This window comes from Scyliorhinus torazame, chromosome 1 (genome assembly GCF_047496885.1).
Source record: "Scyliorhinus torazame isolate Kashiwa2021f chromosome 1, sScyTor2.1, whole genome shotgun sequence".
Taxonomy (NCBI): domain Eukaryota; kingdom Metazoa; phylum Chordata; class Chondrichthyes; order Carcharhiniformes; family Scyliorhinidae; genus Scyliorhinus; species Scyliorhinus torazame.
The window spans coordinates 251,141,150-251,165,389 of record NC_092707.1 but is presented as its reverse complement, the minus strand read 5'-3'; the positions used below and the strand labels follow the sequence as shown (position 1 = coordinate 251,165,389).

At 48.8% G+C, this 24,240-nt stretch overlaps 1 protein-coding gene across 1 annotated transcript; it reads left to right on the top strand.

The window, feature by feature from the left end:
* Window positions 1–10,738: 10,738 nt before the first annotated feature.
* On the top strand, window positions 10,739–16,784 carry LOC140411118 (probable G-protein coupled receptor 139). The gene is made up of 2 exons (XM_072500518.1): window positions 10,739–11,058; window positions 15,696–16,784. Exons 1-2 carry the CDS (start codon window positions 10,992–10,994, stop codon window positions 16,622–16,624), a joined length of 996 nt encoding a protein of 331 aa, XP_072356619.1. The 5' UTR covers window positions 10,739–10,991; the 3' UTR covers window positions 16,625–16,784.
* Window positions 16,785–24,240: the final 7,456 nt, after the last annotated feature.

The window sequence follows — 24,240 nt, the reverse complement described above, 5'->3', positions numbered from 1 at the left end:
TTTGGACCTGTGGGAGGAACAGGCATAGAACACAAAGCCTCGTCCGAGGCCATCGAGGAGCGGGAGGAGGTGGATTGGGATGTGGCCAAGGCCAATAGCAGTGTTTATTGCTGCCTGTGATGTCCTTATTATTATAAGTTTCACTTGGGTTCTGCCAGTCCACTCATCTGACAGCCATATGCAAGGCAGCCATATGGATGGCTGCCATATGTAAGACAGCAAGATGTAAGATAGCCAGATGCAATACAGCCGTATGTAATGCAGCCATATGCAAGACAGCCATATGTAAGACAGGCATAGGTAAGGCAGCAGAAGTAAGACAGCTATATGCAAGACAGGCATATGTAAGACAGCTCGATGCAATACAGACATATGTAATGCCACCATATGCAATACAGTCATATGTAAGATAGCCAGATGCAATACCGACATATGCAATGCAGCCATATGCAAGACAGCCAAATGTAAGACACACACAGGTAAGATAATCATATGTAAGGCAGCACATATAAGACAGCCAGATGCAATACAGACATACGTAAGATAACCAGATGCAATACAGCCATATGTGGTGCAGCCATAAGAAAGACAGCCATATGCAAGGCAGCCATATGTAAGACAGCCATATGTAATGCAGCATATGCAAGGCAGCCAAATCCAAGGCAGCCACATGCAAGGCAGCCAGATGTAAGACAGCCAGATGTCAGATGACCATATGCAAGGCAGCCATATGGAAGACAACCATATGCAAGGCAGCCATATATAAGACAGCCATATGCAAGACATCATTGTGCAAGGCAGCCGTAGGTTAGACAACCATATACAAGGCTGCCATACGCATGACAGCATATGCAAAGGTAACATTCCCCCCACTGCCCCGAACATAAAGCACTCCTGAAAGCAACCAAGCTTCCCTTTCACAGTCCCAATTACTCAGTGTCAATTCTTTTCTTAACTACTCATCACAAGTGAGAAAATCAATTGACAAGCAGCATCCAAAAATGGGCAAACCGGGGGAAATTAGCACATGTATAGGCTGAAGCTGTAAATAGGAACTGATCATTCTAACATCAGCCACTCATGTGTGTCCCCTTGTGCAATGACAAATCTTCCTTGGTGCCAGCACTGGCATGTTGCACCCCTGTGGAATCAGCAGAGCTAGAGACAGGTGGTCAGTGTTTCAGTGGGAGAAGGCATCATTGTAAAGTAAAAACAGAACATGCTGGATTAACTCAGCAGGTCTGGCAGCATCAGTGGAGAGGGAAACAAAGTTAATGTCTCGAGTCCAAAATAAGCCTTCCACAGAGATGGTTAGGACCTGTGACATCTCCATCCATCCTCCAGTTCTCAGTCTCTCCCACATGGTCTGAACTCTCTTCTCCAGCAATACGTAGACTGAGCAGTTTGTGGTGATACCACATGACACCCTGGGTTGGTGCGCAGTTAATTCCAGCCCCGCCTGACCCGAAATAGCAACATAAGTAAAATTAGATTTTCTTTTAAATACTCGAGGTCCTTGGCTGAGCTCAATAAACAGCAGTCACCAGGTGTGTAACTTGAACACAAGTAACCGTTTATTATGCAAAGCGTTACAATATAGCAAAGATGTGGAAGGCACTCACTGGCTTTTAAACAATAAAGCAGTCCTTGACTGTGCTAGCAAGAGAGCGAGTGAGAAAAAGAGAGAGAGATTGTTCCTTCTCCTTCCAAGCTCTCTCAGAAATAAACAGGAAGGACCCTCACATAACACACATCAGGATGTAGTTGACTGTCACTGTGCTCACCTCTCCTTCCCTGATCATAGTCACTCACTGTTTTCAGTGTTGAATCCTGGAGTCTGCTGACTTTGCCCAGCCAAGCCCTCTTGGTTTCATTGACAGACTTTGTCCTCCCATGAGGAATTATACCTCTCTTCAGGCTCTTCGTGACCCCAGTATCCAGAGAAGTCTCACTCCAACAAGGCACCGTCTTTCAGTGTGTGCGCTCCACTCAGTCACTTCCGTGTGTTCTGTTCCCAATTTTGGAAACCATCACATTTCACGTTTGCAATGTCCCTTCAATTGCTGAGGTGCGAGTCGACTCAGGTAGGCTGTCCTGCTGCCTGCTCACCCTAATAGGTTGGGAAACTCAGAGGTATTATGTCAAATACAGTGGCTGGGTTACAAAAGGCTGGACGTACTTCCGGGTTTCCCACACGCTATTGGACACTACCTCCCATCCCTGCTCCCTGAACACCGACAAAGGCTTCCCAGGAATATCCCGAGTACAGAAGATAGGATAGGACGGACCAAGGAAAGCAATGCTCGTTATAGAATGAATGGATGTAAAGACTTACCAGGAAGACCAATAAAAACAAGAATCGGATAGTAATACTTTTGTAGATCATAAAGTATCCAAAGCATAGTTGCCCCTGTCTGTGAGAGGAAACACAATTCCTGGTTTCTGTCAGAATTCCACAGATGCTTTGAAGTGACACGTCTAAAAGAATCTCCTATATGTAGCGATCGGAAGCATTCAAGTGAAATAATGGTTCAGGAGTAAATTGCATCAGGTACAGTCATTGAATAAACAAATTCACTTAACCCCTTTCTCTCCAACTCTGTTTTCCAGAGGCAACTCCCCTTCCTGTATGTCAACAGCTGTAAAGTGAGATCCACAAAGCTCCGAATACATTTTTGCTGAGGGAGGCGCAAATTTGAAACTTGCAGATTTACAGTTTAGCTGTGTAGCTTAATTCCGAGATTTTACTCATATAATTTTTAAAAGTTACGATTCATTAATCAGTAGAGTTGCATTACACTCAGGAATCGGCGGTTACTAATACACCAGTTCTTCAAGATTTTCTGAAATGATCTATGGATCACTCTTGTTTCTGAACACAGCTACGTTATTCAAAAGATACAACTCAGAAATTGCAGAGAAGCTTAAAGCATTTGGAGCACATCAATCTTCACCACAATTATAGCATTACATCACTCATTTCAAAATGTGTGACTAGTTAGGTGTCACACAGATTAAATTGAGATTAAAGTTCCCTGTTATAACAGCCTTCCAGCCCCACTTGACCCGGAATCACAACACAAGTGAATTAACCAATTATTCTCAGAAAAATACCCAAGTCTTTGGTCCTTGGCTCGCCAATAAGTAAAGTTACTATGTTATTTAATATACACACAATTAACATTTATTTATGACAAGAATTGTAAGGAAATATGTAGCAAATACAATTGGTTAACTATGTTCTAATTCCTAATTCCCACCTCAATGTGCCCCCCACCCTCTACACACACACAAGCCAAACAAACACAGAGGGGACGAAAGGGTTAAAAAAAATCATAGTAAAAGGAAGAAAGAGTCTTTGTTTAAGATGGTGTTTTATTGAGCACCTAATTCCTCTTCAAATTTTGCTGTCAGTCCGAAGTCTTTATTGGAGATTCATTCAGACCTCAGAAGTTTCAGAAATATATCAACCACAGCTTTTCTGGAGAGAGGTAGCAGGTTCTGGTCTTTGTTTGGAGCCTGTAATAGTTTGCCCAGTAGACAGATTCATTCAGGTTCTCTACCAGTTCAGAAAAACAGTTTTTCTGGAAAGAACATGGAGGAGAGAGAGTAGCAGGGTGTGCTGCCAGATCAAAACTGAAACACCTCGGAACTCATAAAATCATTCCACTGGGGCAATAGTGAGTCGCCACCTGTTATCAGGCAGAGTACGCCTTTTGGGCCAATCCATTGATCAGCAGCCAATCAGTCAAACTGAGTCCCACTCCATCTCTCTCTATCTCTGGTGCCGACAAGCCTGGAGCTCCTGGAGACCAGCAGGGACCAGCAGAATGTTCGGTCCTGTAACGTCTGAAGTCTGCTGCTTATCTGAAAGATACATGCCCATTAATAATCCATGGATCAAAAAAAAGAGCAGCAAAATAAAAGAAAGGGGAAATGAAGGAATAAATGGGGAATAAACAGGAAGTACCCCAACATCCCACCACACCTGCCCAGTCAAACACTTCTAATCATTTTCAGAGAAGTGAATAAAATTGGCAACTATTGTCATCTGTGATGCCAGGGACCACGTGATGATACTGAGATGGATCACCCACTCGGCACTTCTGGCTGAAGATTGTTTCAAAAGATTTAAACATGTATTTTCAGTGAAGATGGGGATATTTGTGGAGCCTCCTCCTCCTCCTGTTTAATTGTCCAGCATCATTCACGACTGGATGTGGGCGCATTGCAGAACTCAGACCTGATCTATTGTTAATGGGATCGCTAAGCTCTATCTATCGCTTGCTGCTTCTTCTATTTGGCCTACCGGTGAATATTCTTATGTTGCAACTTCACCAGGTTAATATCTCACTTTTCGCTCAGTCTTGAGCTGTTCCTGGCATGTCCTGCTGCACTCTTCATTGACCCAGGATTGATGCCCTGGTTTGGTGGGAATGGTGGGGTGGGGGATATGCCAGACCATGAGGTTCCAGATTGTGGCTGAATAAAATCCTGTGGTTGCTGATGGCTCTTAGAGCCACATGGATTGAGATTCTGGATCTGTTTCAAATCTATCCCACTTCCTACGGTGGTAGAGAGTCAAAACATCATGGGAATGCTTTTCAATCCCGTTTGCCGTCAGACAAAACGGCAACATGGCAGAAAATTCAGAGTGAATCGATCAACGTGATTCATAGAATCATAGAATTTACAGTGCAGAAGGGGGCCATTCGGCCCATCGAGTCTGCACCGGCTCTTGGAAAGAGCACCCGACCCAAGGTCAACACCGCCACCCTATCCCCATAACCTAGTAACCCCACCCAACACTGAGGGCAATTTTGGACACTAAGGGCAATTTATCATGGCCAATCCACCTAACCTGCACATCTTTGGACTGTGGGAGGAAACCGGAGCACCCGGAGGAAACCCACGCACACACGGGGAGGATGTGCAGACTCCGCACAGTCAGTGACCCAAGCTGGAATCGAACCTGGGACCCTGGAGCTGTGAAGCAATTGTGCTATCCACAAGGCTACCGTGCTGCCCTGGTGATTCTCTCTGGAGAGGTCGTGCTTCCCGATTTCCCCCTTGGCAGTGATGACACGAGGTCCACGCCCACAAAGGGTGAGAACCTCATTTTAATGGATTTGAATACATTTAAATATCATTACCCAGCCCCCCGGCCACATGATCCCCCCTCATTGAATATTCAAATCTCGACGGCAGCTTTTAAAAAATGAGATTCAGTCAACGGGATCCCTCCATGGGTGCAAAAGTCCCCAGGCGGAGAGTGACATGCCCAGCCAGTGCCCTGGCACTCTACCCTGGCACAGGTTGGCACTGCCAGGTTGGCACTGCCAGGTTGACATAGTGCAAACCTGTGCCAAGGAGCAACGCCAAGGAACAGTGCCAAGGTGTAGTGCCAGTGATGGGTTCTCGTGGGAGCCCAATGGTGGGCGGGCTTTCCAGATAGGGCATGGTGGAGGGGCGGAGAGTTGGCTGTCAGGGGGGAACTTGCAGGTACACGGTGAAGGAGGCACTGCGGTGGTGTGGTTAGGAAACCCCGATGATCATCCGGGGGGGAGGGGAATCCCCGATGATTTCTTGTTGGTTGGGGGGGCAGTAGCCCCCGATCATTGTCCGGGTGGGAGGAGGGATCCCCTAGTGATTGTCCGCGGGGACAAAGGAGCCTCCATTGCCTCCATGGTGGGGCGGAGGGAGGGGGGGTTGGGGGGTGGGGGGGGGGGGAATCCCACTTGTAGACTGATCTGGGCACCATTTAAAGATGGCACCCTGACCTCTGTGGAGCCGGGGGGTGCCAGCACTAACAGGCCCCATCACACCACAGTGATGGTGTAAACCCCATCAACTCACTTTTTTTCCGTAGGGAGGTACAAGGTCTGGAGTGAAAACTGCTGTGTGCAGCAGGAGAGCTGCAGGCCCGTTTTCAGTCTGAACCTGACACTGCAAGATTCTGCCCGATAAGTGGCAGCCTCAATGTGAAGATAGGACTTCATCACCACAAGGACTCAGTATCTCTATCCAATACCAATTAATAATGGCCACTTAATGACGTCAATCCCCCTCCACTGTCATAGTACTGTTGGCAGTTGTAGTAACCACAATGGAGATCCCGGGATCAGGACCCTAGGATTTCCCTTGATCTCCTCCGAATATGAACTTCCCCTGTAAGGGGGCGGAGCTTCCCCTCTACAAGGGGATCGCGCCGCCCGCCGATCTGTGGCCCACGATCGCGAGCCTGGCCGTCCTGGAGGCCCCCCACCCCGGTGACGGATCCCCCGCCCCCCCACCAGGGCGGCCGTGGACTGAGTCCGCAGCCACCACTCCGAGCTCCCGCTGGGTGGAAATATGAGTGAGCTACGCTGGTGGGAACACGGCCAGTTGTCAGCGGAGAATCGCGCAGGGGTTTCTTTCAATGCCCCCCCGACCGGCGCTGCGCTGACCACGCATGTGTGATTGGCGGCGATTCTTCAGTCCCCGGAGAATCGCGGGAGCGGCATCGTATCCGATCGCGGGACTGATGCCCATTCTCCACTCCCGCGCCGAGCACGATTGCGGCAAGGAGGCTCGGAAAATCCCGGCCCCTATTCTCTGGGGCCTCCGAGATTCACCACCGCCCATGGGCCGAGTTCCCGACAGCGTGGTTCACTTGTGCTCTCAAAAATCGTAGACCTGACAGCGTGGCTGCTGAGCGAGAGAGAGAGAAGGTCGGACATGGTGCGGAGGTACTGCGGCCTGCCGGCCCGGACACCAGCTGTGCTGGTGGCGGTGGGAGGCCCCCTTCCAGGGACGGGAGAGGGAGGGGAAGTGGGGGGCAGGCCGAGTAGCCGTGGTGCCCCCGCAAATGACTGGGGCGGTGCCCTTGCACCGACCGCCGTTATGGCGGCCATCTGGCACCCACTCACCACTCACCTCGGCCCCTGTTTCTACTCAGTGAAACCGGCCATCTGGGTACGCCCACCCCCACACCCCTGCCGCAGCACGCCCCCCCCAACCCCAAACACCCTGCCCAACCGGCCACTACCCAACCAGGGGACAACCCAGGGCAACACCCACGGCAGCCCACAGTGAGGGCAGTCCCTGCCAATGGTACCCCTGGCAGCAGGGATGGGCACCAGGACCAGGGGCACTGATGATGCTGGATACCAATGGGGCCGGGGTGCGGGGGTGGAGGAGGGACATACGTGGATGGGGCCCGCAGTGCCAACTGGGGTCACCGTGTAGACCATGGAACCCGGCTGAGCACGGGCCGGGCTGCAGAGGGGCAGGTGGCGGCAGCACAGGCTGGAGGGCCAGCCGCTCAACAGGCCGAGGAAGAGAAGGCGCCAAGGAGGTGCCGCATGAGGCCTCGTGTGTACTGGCACCGTCTGTCTTTAGAAACCCCTGCGTGATTCTCCGCTGACAACTGGCCGTGTTCCCACCAGCGTAGCTCACTCATATTTCCACCCAGCGGGAGCTCGGAGTGGTGGCTGCGGACTCAGTCCACGGCCGCCCTGGTGGGGGGACGGGGGATCCATCACCGGGGTGGGAGGCCTCCAGGACGGCCAGGCCCGCGATCATGGGCCACAGATAGGCGGGCGGCACAATCTCCTTGTAGAGGGGAAGCTCCGCCCCCTTACAGGGGAAGTTCATATTCCGAGGAGATCAAGGGAAATCCTAGGGTCCTGATCCCGGGATCTCCATTGTGGTTACTACAACTGCCATCAGTACTATGACAGTGGAGGGGGATTGCTGTCCTTAAGTGGCCATTATTAATTGGTATTGGATAGAGATACTGAGTCCTTGTGGTGATGAAGTCCTATCTTCACATTGAGGCTGCCACTTATCGGGCAGAATCTTGCAGTGTCAGGTTCAGACTGAAAACGGGCCTGCAGCTCTCCTGCTGCACACTGCAGTTTTCACTCCAGACCTTGAGCCTCCCTGAGACAAAAAAGTGAGTTGATGGGGTTTACTCCATCACTGTGGTGGGGTGGGACCTGTTAGTGCTGGCACCCCCCGGCTCCACAGAGGTCAGGGTGCCATCTTTAAATGGTGCCCAGATCAGTCTACAAGTGGGATCTCCCCCCCCCACCCCCCCAACCCCCCCTCCCTCCGCCCCACCATGGAGGCAATGGGGGCTCCTTTGTCCCCGCGGTAAATCACTAGGGGATCCCTCCTCCCACCCGGACAATGATCGGGGGCTACTGCCCCCCCCCAACAAGAAATGATCGGGGATTCCCCTCCCCCCCGGATGATAATCGGGGTTCCTACCCACACCACCGCAGTGCCTACTTCACCGTGTACCTGCAAGTTCCCCCCTGACAGCCAACTCTCCGCCCCTCCATCATGCCCTATCTGGAAAGCCCGCCCACCATGGGGCTCCCACGAGAACCCATCACTGGCACTACACCTTGGCACTGTTCCTTGGCGTTGCTCCTTGGCACAGGTTTGCACTATGTCAACCTGGCAGTGCCAACCTGGCAGTGCCAACCTGTGCCAGGGTAGAGTGCCAGGGCACTGGCTGGGCATGTCACTCTCCGCCTGGGGACTTTTGCACCAATGGGGGGATCCCGTTGACTGAATCTCATTTTTTAAAAGCTGCCGTCGAGATTTGAATATTCAATGAGGGGGGATCATGTGGCCGGGGGGCTGGGTAATGATATTTAAATGTATTCAAATCCATTAAAATGAGGTTCTCACCCTTAGTGGGCGTGGACCTCGTGTCATCACTGCCAAGGGGGAAATCGGGAAGCACGACCTCTCCAGAGAGAATCACCAGGGCAGCACGGTAGCCTTGTGGATAGCACAATTGCTTCCCATGATGTTTTGACTCTCTACCACCGTAGGAAGTGGGATAGATTTGAAACAGATCCAGAATCTCAATCCATGTGGCTCTAAGAGCCATCAGCAACCACAGGATTTTATTCAGCCACAATCTGGAACCTCATGGTCTGGCATATCCCCCACCCCACCATTCCCACCAAACCAGGGCATCAATCCTGGGTCAATGAAGAGTGCAGCAGGACATGCCAGGAACAGCTCAAGACTGAGCGAAAAGTGAGATATTAACCTGGTGAAGTTGCAACATAAGAATATTCACCGGTAGGCCAAATAGAAGAAGCAGCAAGCGATAGATAGAGCTTAGTGATCCCATTAACAATAGATCAGGTCTGAGTTCTGCAATGCGCCCACATCCAGTTGTGAATGATGCCGGACAATTAAACAGGAGGAGGAGGAGGCTCCACAAATATCCCCATCTTCACTGAAAATACATGTTTAAATCTTTTGCAACAATCTTCAGTCAGAAGTGCCTAGTGGGTGATCCATCTCAGTATCATCACGTGGTCCCTGGCATCACAGATGACAATAGTTGCCAATTTTATTCACTTCTCTGAAAATGATTAGAAGTGTTTGACTGGGCAGGTGTGGTGGGATGTTGGGGTACTTCCTGTTTATTCCCCATTTATTCCTTCATTTCCCCTTTCTTTTATTTTGCTGCTCTTTTTTTTGATCCATGGATTATTAATGGGCATGTATCTTTCAGATAAGCAGCAGACTTCAGACGTTACAGGACCGAACATTCTGCTGGTCCCTGCTGGTCTCCAGGAGCTCCAGGCTTGTCGGCACCAGAGATAGAGAGAGATGGAGTGGGACTCAGTTTGACTGATTGGCTGCTGATCAATGGATTGGCCCAAAAGGCATACTCTGCCTGATAACAGGTGGCGACTCAATATTGCCCCAGTGAAATGATTTTATGAGTTCCGAGGTGTTTCAGTTTTGATCTGGCAGCACACCCTGCTATTCTCTCTCCTCCATGTTCTTTCCAGAAAAACTGTTTTTCTGAACTGGTATAGAACCTGAATGAACCTGTCTACTGGGCAAACTATTACAGGCTCCAAACAAAGACCAGAACCTGCTACCTCTCTCCAGAAAAGCTGTGGTTGATATATTTCTGAAACTTCTGAGGTCTGAATGAATCTCCAATAAAGACTTCGAACTGACAGCAAAATTTGAAGAGGAATTAGGTGCTCAATAAAACACCATCTTAAACAAAGACTCTTTCTTCCTTTTACTATGATTTTTTTTAACCCTTTCGTCCCCTCTGTGTTTGTTTGGCTTGTGTGTGTGTAGAGGGTGGGGGGCACATTGAGGTGGGAATTAGGAATTAGAACATAGTTAACCAATTGTATTTGCTACATATTTCCTTACAATACTTGTCATAAATAAATGTTAATTGTGTGTATATTAAATAACACAGTAACTTTACTTATTGGCGAGCCAAGGACCAAAGACTTGGAGATTTTTCTGAGAATAATTGGTTAATTCACTTGTGTTGTGATTCCGGGTCAAGTGGGGCTGGAAGGCTGTTATAACAGGGAACTTTAATCCCAATTTAATCTGTGTGACACCTAACTAGTCACACATTTTGAAATGAGTGATGTAATGCTATAATTGTGGTGAAGATTGATGTGCTCCAAATGCTTTAAGCTTCTCTGCAATTTCTGAGTTGTATCTTTTGAATAACGTAGCTGTGTTCAGAAACAAGAGTGATCCATAGATCATTTCAGAAAATCTTGAAGAACTGGTGTATTAGTAACCGCCGATTCCTGAGTGTAATGCAACTCTACTGATTAGTGAATAGTAACTTTTAAAAATTATATGAGTAAAATCTCGGAATTAAGCTACACAGCTAAACTGTAAATCTGCAAGTTTCAAATTTGCGCCTCCCTCAGCAAAAATGTATTCGGAGCTTTGTGGATCTCACTTTACAGCTGTTGACATACAGGAAGGGGAGTTGCCTCTGGAAAACAGAGTTGGAGAGAAAGGGGTTAAGTGAATTTGTTTATTCAATGACTGTACCTGATGCAATTTACTCCTGAACCATTATTTCACTTGAATGCTTCCGATCGCTACATATAGGAGATTCTTTTAGACGTGTCACTTCAAAGCATCTGTGGAATTCTGACAGAAACCAGGAATTGTGTTTCCTCTCACAGACAGGGGCAACTATGCTTTGGATACTTTATGATATACAAAAGTATTACTATCCGATTCTCGTTTTTATTGGTCTTCCTGGTAAGTCTTTACATCCATTCATTCTATAACGAGCATTGCTTTCCTTGGTCCGTCCTATCCTATCTTCTGTACTCGGGATATTCCTGGGAAGCCTTTGTCGGTATTCAGGGAGCAGGGATGGGAGGTAGTGTCCAATAGCGTGTGGGAAACCCGGAAGTACGTCCAGCCTTTTGTAACCCAGCCACTGTATTTGACATAATACCTCTGAGTTTCCCAACCTATTAGGGTGAGCAGGCAACAGGACCGCCTACCTGAGTCGACTCGAACCTCAGCAATTGACGGGACATTGCAAACATGAAATGTGATGGTTTCCAAAATTGGGAACAGAACACACGGAAGTGACTGAGTGGAGCGCACACACTGAAAGACGGTGCCTTGTTGGAGTGAGACTTCTCTGGATACTGGGGTCACGAAGAGCCTGAAGAGAGGTATAGTTCCTCATGGGAGGACAAAGTCTGTCAATGAAACCAAGAGGGCTTGGCTGGGCAAAGTCAGCAGACTCCAGGATTCAACACTGAAAACAGTGAGTGACTATGATCAGGGAAGGAGAGGTGAGCACAGTGACAGTCAACTACATCCTGATGTGTGTTATGTGAGGGTCCTTCCTGTTTATTTCTGAGAGAGCTTGGAAGAGAAGGAACAATCTCTCTCTCTCTTTTTCTCACTCGCTCTCTTGCTAGCACAGTCAAGGACTGCTTTATTGTTTAAAAGCCAGTGAGTGCCTTCCACATCTTTGCTATATTGTAACGCTTTGCATAATAAACGGTTACTTGTGTTAAAGTTACACACCTGGTGACTGCTGTTTATTGAGCTCAGCCAAGGACCTCGAGTATTTAAAAGAAAATCTAATTTTACTTATGTTGCTATTCCGGGTCAGGTGGGGCTGGAATTAACTGCGCACCAACCCAGGGTGTCATGTGGTATCACCACAAACTGCTCAGTCTACGTATTGCTGGAGAAGAGAGTTCAGAACATGTGGGAGAGACTGAGAACTGGAGGATGGATGGAGATGTCACAGGTCCTACCATCTCTGTGGAAGGCTTATTTTGGACTCGAGACATTAACTTTGTTTCCCTCTCCACTGATGCTGCCAGACCTGCTGAGTTCATCCAACATGTTCTGTTTTTACTTTATAATGATGCCTTCTCCCACTGAAACACTGACCACCTGTCTCTAGCTCTGCTGATTCCACAGGGGTTGCAACATGTCAGTGCTGGCACCAAGGAAGATTTGTCATTGCACAAGGGGACACACATGAGTGGCTGAAGTTAGAATGATCAGTTCCTATTTACAGCTTCAGCCTATACATGTGCTAATTTCCCCCGGTTTGCCCATTTTTGGATGCTGCTTGTCAATTGGTTTTCTCACTTGTGATGAGTAGTTAAGAGAAGAATTGACACTGAGTAATTGGGACTGTGAAAGGGAAGCTTGGTTGCTTTCAGGAGTGCTTTATGTTCGGGGCAGTGGGGGGAATGTTACCTTTGCATATGCTGTCATGCGTATGGCAGCCTTGTATATGGTTGTCTAACCTACGGCTGCCTTGCACAATGATGTCTTGCATATGGCTGTCTTATATATGGCTGCCTTGCATATGGTTGTCTTCCATATGGCTGCCTTGCATATGGTCATCTGACATCTGGCTGTCTTACATCTGGCTGCCTTGCATGTGGCTGCCTTGCATATGCTGCATTACATATGGCTGTCTTACATATGGCTGCCTTGCATATGGTCATCTGACATCTGGCTGCCTTGCATGTGGCTGCCTTGCATTTGGCTGCCTTGCATATGCTGCATTACATATGGCTGTCTTACATATGGCTGCCTTGCATATGGCTGTCTTTCTTATGGCTGCACCACATATGGCTGTATTGCATCTGGTTATCTTACATATGACTGTATTGCATATGGTGGCATTGCATATGTCTGTATTGCATCGAGCTGTCTTACATATGGCTGTCTTGCATATGGCTGTCTTACTTCTGCTGCCTTACATATGGCTGTCTTACCTATCCTGTCTTACATATGGCTGTCTTGCATATGGCTGCATTACATACGGCTGTATTGCATCTGGCTATCTTACATATGGCAGCCATCCATATGGCTGCCTTGCATATGGCGTCAGATGAGTGGACTGGCAGAACCCAAGTGAAACTTATAATAATAAGGACATCACAGGCAGCAATAAACACTGCTATTGGCCTTGGCCACATCCCAATCCACCTCCTCCCTCTCCTCGATGGCCTCGGACGAGGCTTTGTGTTCTATGCCTGTTCCTCCCACAGGTCCAAACCTCGTTGCAGTGAAATGTTGTAAAGCCCAGCAGACAATGACCATTCTGGAGACTCTGGCTGGTATATATTGATTGGCACCTCCAGATCTGTCCAGTCCTATGAAGCACATCTTCAACATGCAAATGGTTTGTTCAGTGACACATCTATTTGTCGCATGACTTTCATTCTATTACACCTGGGCCTCATTGGTTGGGACCCTCACGGGTGCCACAAGACATGTTTTAAGTGGGTGTCTCTGATCTTCGTGCAGGCAGCCTCTGAAGCCACTTTGAGACACTGAGTTTGGGTTGGTGGACAGCTGCTGCACTCAAACATCATTGGCAGCTGCTTCCCGGGAATCCTACCCACACCTGTATTAACATCTGGTTGGAGTTGTGCACCAGTTGAACATTGCGGTTGATGAATACTCCTGTGTGACCTGGGGGTACCTCAATTGTCAAACACATTCAGTCAACCTCACTCTGTACCTGTGGGAAACCAGCTAAAGCCATCTTCCCGACAGCCCGTCAAATTCAACACTGGGAACGATCCCTCCCCACAATCCATACATTCCTGCAGATTCAAATTCACCCTTTTCTGTCCTCTTGTTAATTGTAAGGAATGTTTGTTTGTTGGAAAATTAATGCTGTTTACCTTCATGTATCTGCAGCTAAATCCAATCCAGACTGCAATCAACTCAACATTTTCTCTCTTTTGAACACATTTTGTTTCTGTTTTTCTCTGGGAAACACTGTCAATATTTTTTAACTTCTATTTTTAATATCTTTGGCCTTCATTTGATTCTCTAGCTCTCGGTTGCTAGTTTATGTTTTCCAATGTCTTGGATTAGTGATGTTCTTTTCCTGATTTTTCCAGATTGCTACACCTTGTTGTGGTATCTATCCAGAAATAAACCCACATTCCAACCTCTCCTCAGCGTCTCGTCTGCACGTGGGAGGCAGAGGCATCTTTTTGGCAGCTGAGTTACTTTTATTTTTATTCATCAAATGGAAGACCAGGATTTATTTCCCATTCTTAGATAACCTGGGATACCTGTAACTCTGATCAATCTCCACGACACCCGTCCCAAACCCATTTTGTTTGGTTTCCTGGATTATAGTGAAATAAACGACTCTCTAACTACCAGGATTAGGAGGTGAGAATGGGTGCAGGGATGAGGGACATTGGTTATGCAGAGAGACGGGAGAAGCTTGGATTGTTGCCCTTGGAACAGATAAAGTCAAAGGGGATATGCAGGTTAGGTGGATTAGCCATGCTAAATTGCTCCTCAGTGTCTGAAGATGTACAGGTTAGGTGGGTTACAGCATTACAGGGATAGGGTGGGGGACTGGGTCTAGGTAGGGTGTCCTTTCAGAGGGCTGGTACAGACTCTTCTGCTCCGTCTGCATTGTAGATGTTGTGTGGATTCTGTGGGTTCAATAGAGGTGTTGAAAGTTTTGAGATGTTTTGATAGCTTCACCTTATCTATACTTTTTAAACAGTCAGGAGAGTGAGTGGAAGAAATGAAAGAGAAAATGCTGGAAAATCTCAGCAGGTCTGGCAGCATCTGTAGGGAGAGAAGATAGCTAACGTTTCGAGTCCGGTGACTCTTTGTCAAAGCTAACAGACAGAGAATGTGGGAGATATTTATACTGTGGAGTGAGTGGAAGAAGCAGATTTAAGGCAACTAACAAAGAAAGAGAAGAGGATGTTCTTTTCTGTAGTGAGTTATTCCCACCAGGAATGCTTAGCCTCAAAATGTGGTGAAAGCACTTCATTACGACTGAAGTCAGGGCCACCGGACGGTAGTCATTGAGGCATGTTGCCTGGTACTTCTTTGGTACTGGTATGTTGGTGGTCTTCTTGAAGCAGGTGGGGACCTCGGAGTGGAGTAGGGACAGGTTAAAGATGTCTGCAAATACCTCTGCCAGCTGGTCCGCGCAAGCTCTGAGAGCACGACCAGGGATCCCGTCCGGGCCCGTCGCCTTCCGAGGGTTCAGGAAAGCCGATCTGACTTCGGAAGCTGTGATGGTGGGTATGGGCTGCTGGGGCACTCTGCAGCGGATTGTTGGTTACCTGCTTGAACCAAGCATAGAATGCATTGAGTTCATTGGGGAGGGGTGCGCTGCTGCCAGTGATACTGCTCGGCTTTGCTTTGTCACCCGTTATGTTGCTTAGTCCTTGCCACAACCGCCGAGAGTCTGCCTGTGACTCTAGCTTGGTTTGATATTACCTCTTGGCTCTCTCTTGGCATCGCTTTCGTGTAAAATCATAAATAGTTTGATTTCAGTTTAAGATTTGCACACAGGAACTCCTTCAAAGTGTTATTCACCTCGAGCCTAATTCCCTCTTTTTTTGCCCAAACAGTGAATGTGATGACACTTGTGATCTTATCCCGGGGAAAATGTGGTCTCTCCAGATGTGTCACCCACTACTTGATGTTGATGTCAGTGACGGACTTGCTGATTGTCATCCTGGATCTAATCATGCGGCGGCTCCCTGTTATTTTCAGTTCTTTGTTTTGGTTTGTAGTCAAGATAAAAATGTGCAATATCCATGCTGTATTACTCTATGCAGTCACTGATTGCTCTGTCTGGTACACTGTGGCTTTCACCATTGACCGATACGTGGCCATCTGCTGCCCTAAGCTGAAACCCAAATACTGCACCAAGAAAAAGGCATCTGTGATTATTGCCATGCTAACAGTCATCTGTTGCTTGAAGAACATTTTCTGGTACTTCATCCTTGGTAGTGGGTATACCCTGCTCCCTTACTCATGGTTTTGCTACATAACAAACCAGGCTTTCTACACACCATTCTGGGCAACCATTCAGTCTCTCCATTACATACTAACCCCAGGGCTCCCATTCTGCCTGATACTGTTGCTCAACTCTTTGACCATCAGGCACATCTTGGTGGCCAACAGAGCCCGTCAGAGAATCCGGGGCCCCAGCAGTGTGGGAAATCAAAAAGATTCAGAGTTGGAGAGCCGGAAAAATTCCATTGTTTTGCTGTTTGTCGTGTCAGGTAATTTTATTTTGCTGTGGGTGGTCTTCATGGCAAATTCGATATATGTACGGATTGCTGTTGACAATTTCATTGTTTCCTATATTTCACAATACACCCAGGAAATTGGCTTCATGTTGCAGCTCTTGAGCTGCTGCACAAACACCTTTATTTATGCTGTGACTCAGAGGAAGTTCAGAGAGGATCTGCAGTATGTCTTGAAATATCCCACAACTTGGATCACCAGATCAATTAAACATCAGGAAGAGCCAAAGAATTCTCAACTTTAGATACCACTTACCCTATGTGATTCAAAATGTAAAATGTTTCCTGAAGCACTTTATCTGACTTCATTTATTGAGCCAATGTAATACTGAATTGTTTGTCGAAATGGACAAGTGTACATTTGTTGCACTGATATTTTAGCTATGATATTGAAGTAACAATAAAATAAATTATGGAATATTCTCATAAGAACAATCCTACAGTAATGCACTTTGTTTTCTATAATACCTTTCATGAAGCAAAATATCCAGAAGGATAATCCAACAGATATTTACCCCAATAGAAGGGAACATGAGGAGAGATTGGTTCAAGAGTTAGGCTTTTAACCAGCATTGCAAAGGAGTTGAGAGAGAGATGGAAAGGTTTAAAGAGGGAATTGCAGATTTTAGGCCCCAGACAGTGGAAGGGAATGTCTGGGATGATTGAACGAAGGATGTACAAATGGCCAGAGTTAGAGGGACGTGGTTAGAGTGGAAGGAACCAGGCAGTGGAGGAATTTAAAAATGAAGGTGAGAACTTTGAATTCAAGGCTGTGTTGGACCACAGGATGAGGCAGGTTAGTGAGCACAATTAGCTCAAGCTGGTTGTCTAAACCATAGAGTAAAAGTTTATCCCCATGTTATCTACCTTCCATGAGCAATTAGTGCAGTTGCTCATTTCTCCTGTCTGCAATTAACCAGGTCTTCCCCTCCTCTTCCCTAATACTATTCTATGCTGTTCCCCATGATCAGTTCCACAACTCCTTTGAAATGTCCAGCCTTAAGCCCTCAAACTAGATTTCAGGATCTTCACTCAGAGTGTTTAGCTGTTCTCAGTTGTTTATGTTTATTGCTGTTGCTTGTGGCTAATTAGTCTAACCCCCATAGACATAGTGAGCATTGTTTCTCCTCTTATTAGTGTCACAAGTAGGCTTACATTACCACTGCAATGAAGTTCCTGTAAAAATCCCCTAGTCGCCACATTCCGGCGCCTGTTCGGGTACACTGAGGGAGAATTCAGAATGTCCAATTCACTGAACAGCACGTCTTTTGGAACTTGTGGGATGAAACCAGAGCACCCGGAGGAAACCCAAGCAGACACAGGGAGAACATGCAGACTCCGCACAGACAATGACCCAAGCCGACAATCGAACCCGGGTCGCTGGTGCTGTGAAGCAACAGTGATAACCACTGTGCTAACCTGCCGCCCAACACGCGGACATCAATCACTCAATTGGGGTCAAATCTCACATGACATGCTCTGGAGATTCTCTTGCTTTTCTAATGAACCATTAATTCTTGCCCAGGGGTCTCTTTGTCCGTGTTAAACATTTGCGGTGTTCAGTAGGTCACTCTCGTGTAAAAGTGGAAACCTGACCTTTTGCCAAAAAGGGCATTTGTTTTTCGTTGATCTCTTATGGAAGCTTGGACAAAAAAATCCAAACGCTTTGCACTTATGTTGAGAACCCCACTAATGTTAAATGAAAAATCCAGAAGGGTAACTTGGAACACAGGTTCTGAGCGGTGTATATGTTCAATTTGGTGTAATGTGAGAAAAGAAGCACAAACCGGTGAGGAACAATCCAGTCTTGTTGTAATCAATTAATACAAGATATTTCTTTATTTAAAAGAAAAATATATGATAGGAAGAACTACAATACTACACTGATGGCTATACAGGTGCCGTATTACATGAAGTTACCCACTTGTTCCCAACTACCTATGTTTCCTGAACACTTAGATGTTCAAGAATCCCTCCAGTGTCCATCGAGTCTGAACTGACCCTCTGAAAGACACCCTTTCTTGTCCCACTCCCCTGCAAACCCTAATCTTTGGACACTAAGGGGCAATTTAGCATGGCCAATTCTCCTGACCTGCCCATCTTTGGACTGTGGGAGGAAAGCGGAGCACCCTGAGGAAACACACGCAGACACGGGGAGAATGTGAACCTGGGTCACTGGCATTGGGAGGCAGCAGTGCTAACCACTGTGCCACCATGCCACCATGCCACCATGCCGGGAAGAATAAAATTAGAGGCCATCAATTTGAGATGGTCACCATGAATTGAAATGTGAAATTGGGAAGAAACCTCTTTACCCAGTGAGTGGTGAGAATGTGGAACTCACCACAACAGGGGGTGGTTGAGGCAAATAGTCCTCCCACAGTCCAAAGATGTGCAAGTTAGGTGGATTGGCTATGCTAAATTGCCACTTAATGTCCAAAAAGGCTAGGTGGGGTTACTTTGTTACGGGGGAGGGTGGGGTGTGGGCCTAGTTCGGGTGCTCCTTCCGGGGGTTAGTGCAGAATCGATGGGCAGCTTGGCCTTCTTCTGCACTGTAGGGATTCTATGATTCAATGAAGGGTGGAAACGTTGGCAAGGATTTGACCAGCCCTGGAGGCTGGCAGCATCATGGGGAGCCAGTTCAGGATGGCTCCCTGACACGGTCCCACCATGGGGGCATGTTAACAGTGGCAGCACTGGATTCCTATAGGAGGCACGCATTACTAGGAGGCGTTTTACAGGGCTCTTGGCATTTTGATGATGCTGGAGCAATGCTGCTCCACGTACGGAGGCCCTGAGTTAAGTGGAAGTGGCCTGAATATGGCACTCCAGGGGGCCCTCAGAGCCGAAGGCTCAGTAGCCCAAAGTAAGGGCCATAGACAAGAAAGGCAGCGTTGTGGCTCCACCGATCTTCCTGGAGGGATTGTTCATCTGATCCCTGGCCACCAAACATTGTTTTTATATTTTTCTTGAAAAATCGTGTGTACCAGCTCCTGAGGTCTCTTCTCTGCCTGAGGAGCGACAACCTCTCCTGAGGAGCATTGCAGAGACATCAGAGGTATCGACCTCTGTTGCTGTGTCAAGTCGAACAACATTCCGCCGAGCACTCTAATGAGGATTGTGGAATGTGAATTTCAGTGCTGGTGTGATACCAGGTATATGGACTGTGTGCTCCAATGACTGGCACATCCTTCAGCCATTCGCAATAGCTCGAGTCCTGACTGTACTCAACCAGCTGCTTCTTGTAAAACGGAGAATATAATGTCTAATGTTCGATGTTTTTGTTGTTTTAAAGCACTTGATATGTTTTACTTCTTGTGTATGAATGATATTCGTGTGTGTCTGTTTCAAGTATTGATGTTTTCTGCCTGAAATTGTTATCTTTGAGATAGTTTACGTGATTTTAGTCCAACAGCTAACAAAACCTGGAGTCACGGGGCGAAATTCTCCCCCAACGGCGGGATGCCCGCCGACTGGCGCCAAAGCCGGCGCAAATCAGACGGGCATCGCGCCGGCAAAAAGGTGCGGAAGTCTCCGCATCTTTGGCGGCCTAGCCCCAACATTGAGGGGCTAGGCCGACGCCGGAGGGATTTCCGCCCCGCCAGCTGGCGGAAATGGCGTTTGTTGCCCCGCCAGCTGGCGCGGAAATGCGGCGCATGCGCGGGAGCGTCAGCGGCCGCTGTCAGTTTCCCAGCGCATGCGCGGGAGCGTCAGCGGCCGCTGTCAGTTTCCCCGCGCATGCGCGGGAGCATCAGCGGCCGCCGAAAGTTTCCCGCGCATGCGCAGTGGGGAGAGTCTCTTCCGCCTCCGCCATGGTGGAGGCCGTAGCGGAGGCGGAAGGGAAAGAGTGCCCCCACGGCACAGGCCCGCCCGCAGATCGGTGGGCCCCGATCGCGGGCCAGGCCACCGTGGGGGCACCCCCCGGGGTCAGATCGCCCCGCGCCCCCCCCCAGGACCCCGGAGCCCGCCCACGCTGCCTGGTCCCGCCGGTAAATACCAGGTTTGATTTACGTCGGCGGGACAGGCAATTCCTGGGCGGGACTTCGGCCCATCCGGGCCGGAGAATCCAGCGGGGGGTCCCGCCAACCGGCGCGGCTGGATTCCCGCCCCCGCCCAATCTCCGGGAGCGGAGACTTCGGCGGGGGCGGGATTCACGGCGGCCAACGGCCATTCTCCGACCCGGCGGGGGGTCGGAGAATGACGCCCACGGTGTTCTGGCTGCGGCATGATTCCAGGATATTTTTGATAAACACGTGGGAATCGTAATCAGATACAAATTCACACATGTAAGAATGAGATAATTTTAATTCAATAAGATTGATTGGAGTTTAGGATATCTGAAATGATTATGGCCAATCCTGTGTTGGACTGACCTTGTTTTAATATTTCTTGACAGGTCAAAAAATATATATATTCCTGACACAACTGACACAGCGAGAAAGAAAGGAAAAAAATCATGCAATCAAGAAGAAAGAAGGGTGTGAAGTAGAGGTTATCAAAGAAAAGGGGGCCCCTCATCGTGTTTCTTGTTAGATCGAAAAAAAGAGAGGTGGTGACGTAACGACACCCAGTTGAAAACTTTTACTTCACCCCTTTTCAAACTAGCAGAGAATTAACCCTTGCCTGTTGACAGCTGGAGATGCATTTATATCTTTACAGGAATTGGAATTTTAAGTTTGAATTGTCAGATATGTTCAGATTAATTAACCCATTTTGCGCCAAGCAGAATGGATCTTTTGTGTTTTAATTTACAGGTAACTGCAAGTGGAACCAGATTTACAGCATCTTCAAGGATCTAAGAATATATTTGTCAACTTTCAACAGTGCAGCAATAGTCGGACCGAATTAAAATCTAGTGAAAGGGGGGCGGGCATTCAGTGAGAAGTTGTGAAAGACAGAATAGATGGAGAAGAGCGATATCACATTCACCAGCCTTAGACAAGTTCGAGCAACAGCGTTGGCATTAGGGTTGCCAGATTTGTCTTGTCCCCTTCCACATACATGGCCATAATAATGGGAATTACTACATTGCCGTACTGACCTAACAATACAGATATTATAAGCGACGAGTAGTCTGTCAAGGAAGTGTCTATTACTGAAATGGGTGGGTTACATTAGTTAAGGACGAGAGGAAAAACCAAGTGGGATAAATGAACATTGAGGAAAGGAATATGTATGTGATGTGCAGATTGGAATTGAGGTAGTGAGTAGGGCAGGAGAAGTGCGATTAGAGGAGGCCATTGTGATCCTGTTTGTCGATGGGATATGGCGGAGTGAATGAAGATCCAAGAACAGGCTGAGCGATAGTTGAACAAGGCGGGAAAAAATTAGAAGTGGAATCTATTTGATGGGTAACGAGAATGACTCTGATGAGATTTAAAGGGATTTTCAGAAGACAGTTGAAAATACAGCTGGTGTCCATGGACATCAGGACAAAACTTCTTTTGAAGAAGAGATGAACTAGACATTAATGAAAATCTGAAAGCTGACAACATTTGGAACAATTCTGGGATGTGGAAAGGCAATGAGCAATGGACTCGTTCAATTGTGCCCCTGGCACCAACCCCCGTCCCACACACCCATAATCAACCCACCCCCCCACTCCCGCCCATCCGGAGGACGGCCGAACCCCCCAGCCTGCACCACATGATGGCACCCATACCAGCCGCCATGGCTGGGTGCCCAGGTCACTGAAGCCACCAGCTACCCACCCCTTGGGCTACACTCGTCGGACTGTCTAACACCGAACATCTTCTGTGATCCCCCCACACAGGAGAAGGCCGCCGGGAGCTGTAGAAAACTGGAGGGGGACCGCCGGATCTGCGACCCAGGCAGGGTGGTGGGCCCTGGATGTGGTTAGCAGACCTGAGGAAAGGGACATCGCTGGGGTCGAGATTGGCTACGGGCGAGGAAGTGAGACCCTGCTTCATTTAGGTTCCCCATACCATGTGTGTCAACCGCACCAAAACCATCTCCATCACCCTCACCCCCACCCCACCTTCACCCCTCACAACCCTCACCCCCACACTACCCTCACCGCCATGCCCCCCTGGCACACGGTCTAATCATGTGTCTTGTGTTGACACATTTGTCAGAAACACTGGATACCCCGGAGCTCGATTCTGATGTGGACACTGATTTCCCATCACAGTTGCCTCCAACGCCCTCCACCATTCCAGCGACACTGACCTCGGTAAGTGGAGGTTCTGGGACACTCTCTGGTGCGTACCATGCAGCTGCTCTGGTACAGCAGGTGGAGGTAGCGACACCCGAGGGGGCGGAAGGTTGGAAGGCAGGCTGACCCTAGGGACCAGCTGCCATCTTGATGGGATTCGGGCTTCTGGAACCAACAGTCCCATCGATTCTGGAGGTGCAGTCTGGAGGGACTGCATGAGGAGTTGTCGGTGAGCATCGAGCACTTGCAGGTGCAGATGGAAAAGTCCAACTGTGTGCAGGAGCAGGAGGTGATGTCGGCTTGTGTACTACCCAGGCCAACACCGCATGCAGTGGCGGCCTTGGGGGCAAGAGGAGCTGATGGGACCCGTACCGCTGACTCCCTCAGGGGAGGTGCCGGAACACCGCAGAACCGTGGACGCCCCCCTCCTTTCCCTGGCACATCTGGTGGGCAACAGGCAGAACAGGAAAGCACCATGCCACCTGGGATGCTCGAGAAGTAGCCGCACCCTTCCAGGCCCGGTTGCTCTAGAAGATGCCCGCTAATGGGGACCCAGGTTGAAGTGGAGGGAATCGCAGGAGGTCACCTCCACTAATGCTGTACTGTCTGGTGATCCACCAAGGTGCAGTTCAGATAGCACCGATGGTGCGCACACTATAGTGATAGGGGCCAGGGCACGTATGTGTATATATTTGTTCACATTCAACACCTGTTCACATTGTTACAACCTGCCTCAGTGCTCTGTCTGTTAAGTGTGAGTGGTGGGCTGGTCAGAGATGGGGTGCGAGTGTTGGGCAGGAAATGGATGGACATTGCGGGAGGACTGGGCTCCCTCCCACACAGCCGTCAGTCCAGGGATTCGACCATGTGCTGTAATGCCCAGCTCGCTTGCAGGGAGCACCCAGGTGGCTGCTACCGTGCGCAGACGTTTTCAAATGAAGTAGAGTACCAGCTCTCATCGCAGAGCGGGTTATCATCATCTTCCAACCCCTGGACCGTACTCGTTGTTACTGCCAACTCGCCTGGTGCGGCAGGTATACATGACGGAGAGGGTTGAAGGTAAGGACGTGGTTTGGGCGGGAGTGGGAGGGGGGGGATGGGGGTGTGTGCTGGTGGAATGCACAGTCCAAGCCCCTGGCCAGTCGGTGAATCTGGAGGTGATCAGAGCCCCCCGCCCGTGCCTGCCTGTGCCCCATGTCCTGCTCATCCTTGCCCTCCCCCGCATGCTCATCATCGGACGAGGCCTGGCATTCATCCTCCTTCTCCAGCACCTCGCCCCTCTTCTGCGTGATGTTATGGATGGCACAGCAGGTCACCAGGATGTGGGCGGCCCCCTCAGCCCCATACTGGGGGGGTTTCTTGCCGAGCGGTCCAGGCTCCTGAACCGCATCTTCAGGATGCTGAAGCATCGCTCGATCACACTCCTGGTCGCTGTATGGGCGTCATTGCAGCGGGCCTCCTCGCTGGTCTATGGCCTGCAAAAGGTATCATCAGCCACGACCGCAGTGGATAACCCTGTCGCCCAGGAATCAATCCCGCAGCCGGGCTGTCATCACAAAAAGGCTAAGAACCATTGAGTGTGCCAGGATGAAGGCTTTGTGCACACTGCCCGGGTATCAGGCATAAACGTGTATGATGTGCAGCTCTTGGTCACACACCAGCTGCACGTTCATTGAGTGGAGCCCC

Coding starts and splice junctions, on each gene's coding strand:
- LOC140411118 (XM_072500518.1), top strand. CDS start 10,992: ATGCTTTGGATACTTTATGATATACAAAAGTATTACTATCCGATTCTC. Junction 11,059..15,695: donor CGTTTTTATTGGTCTTCCTG/GTAAGTCTTTAC, acceptor TTGCCCAAACAG/TGAATGTGATGACACTTGTG.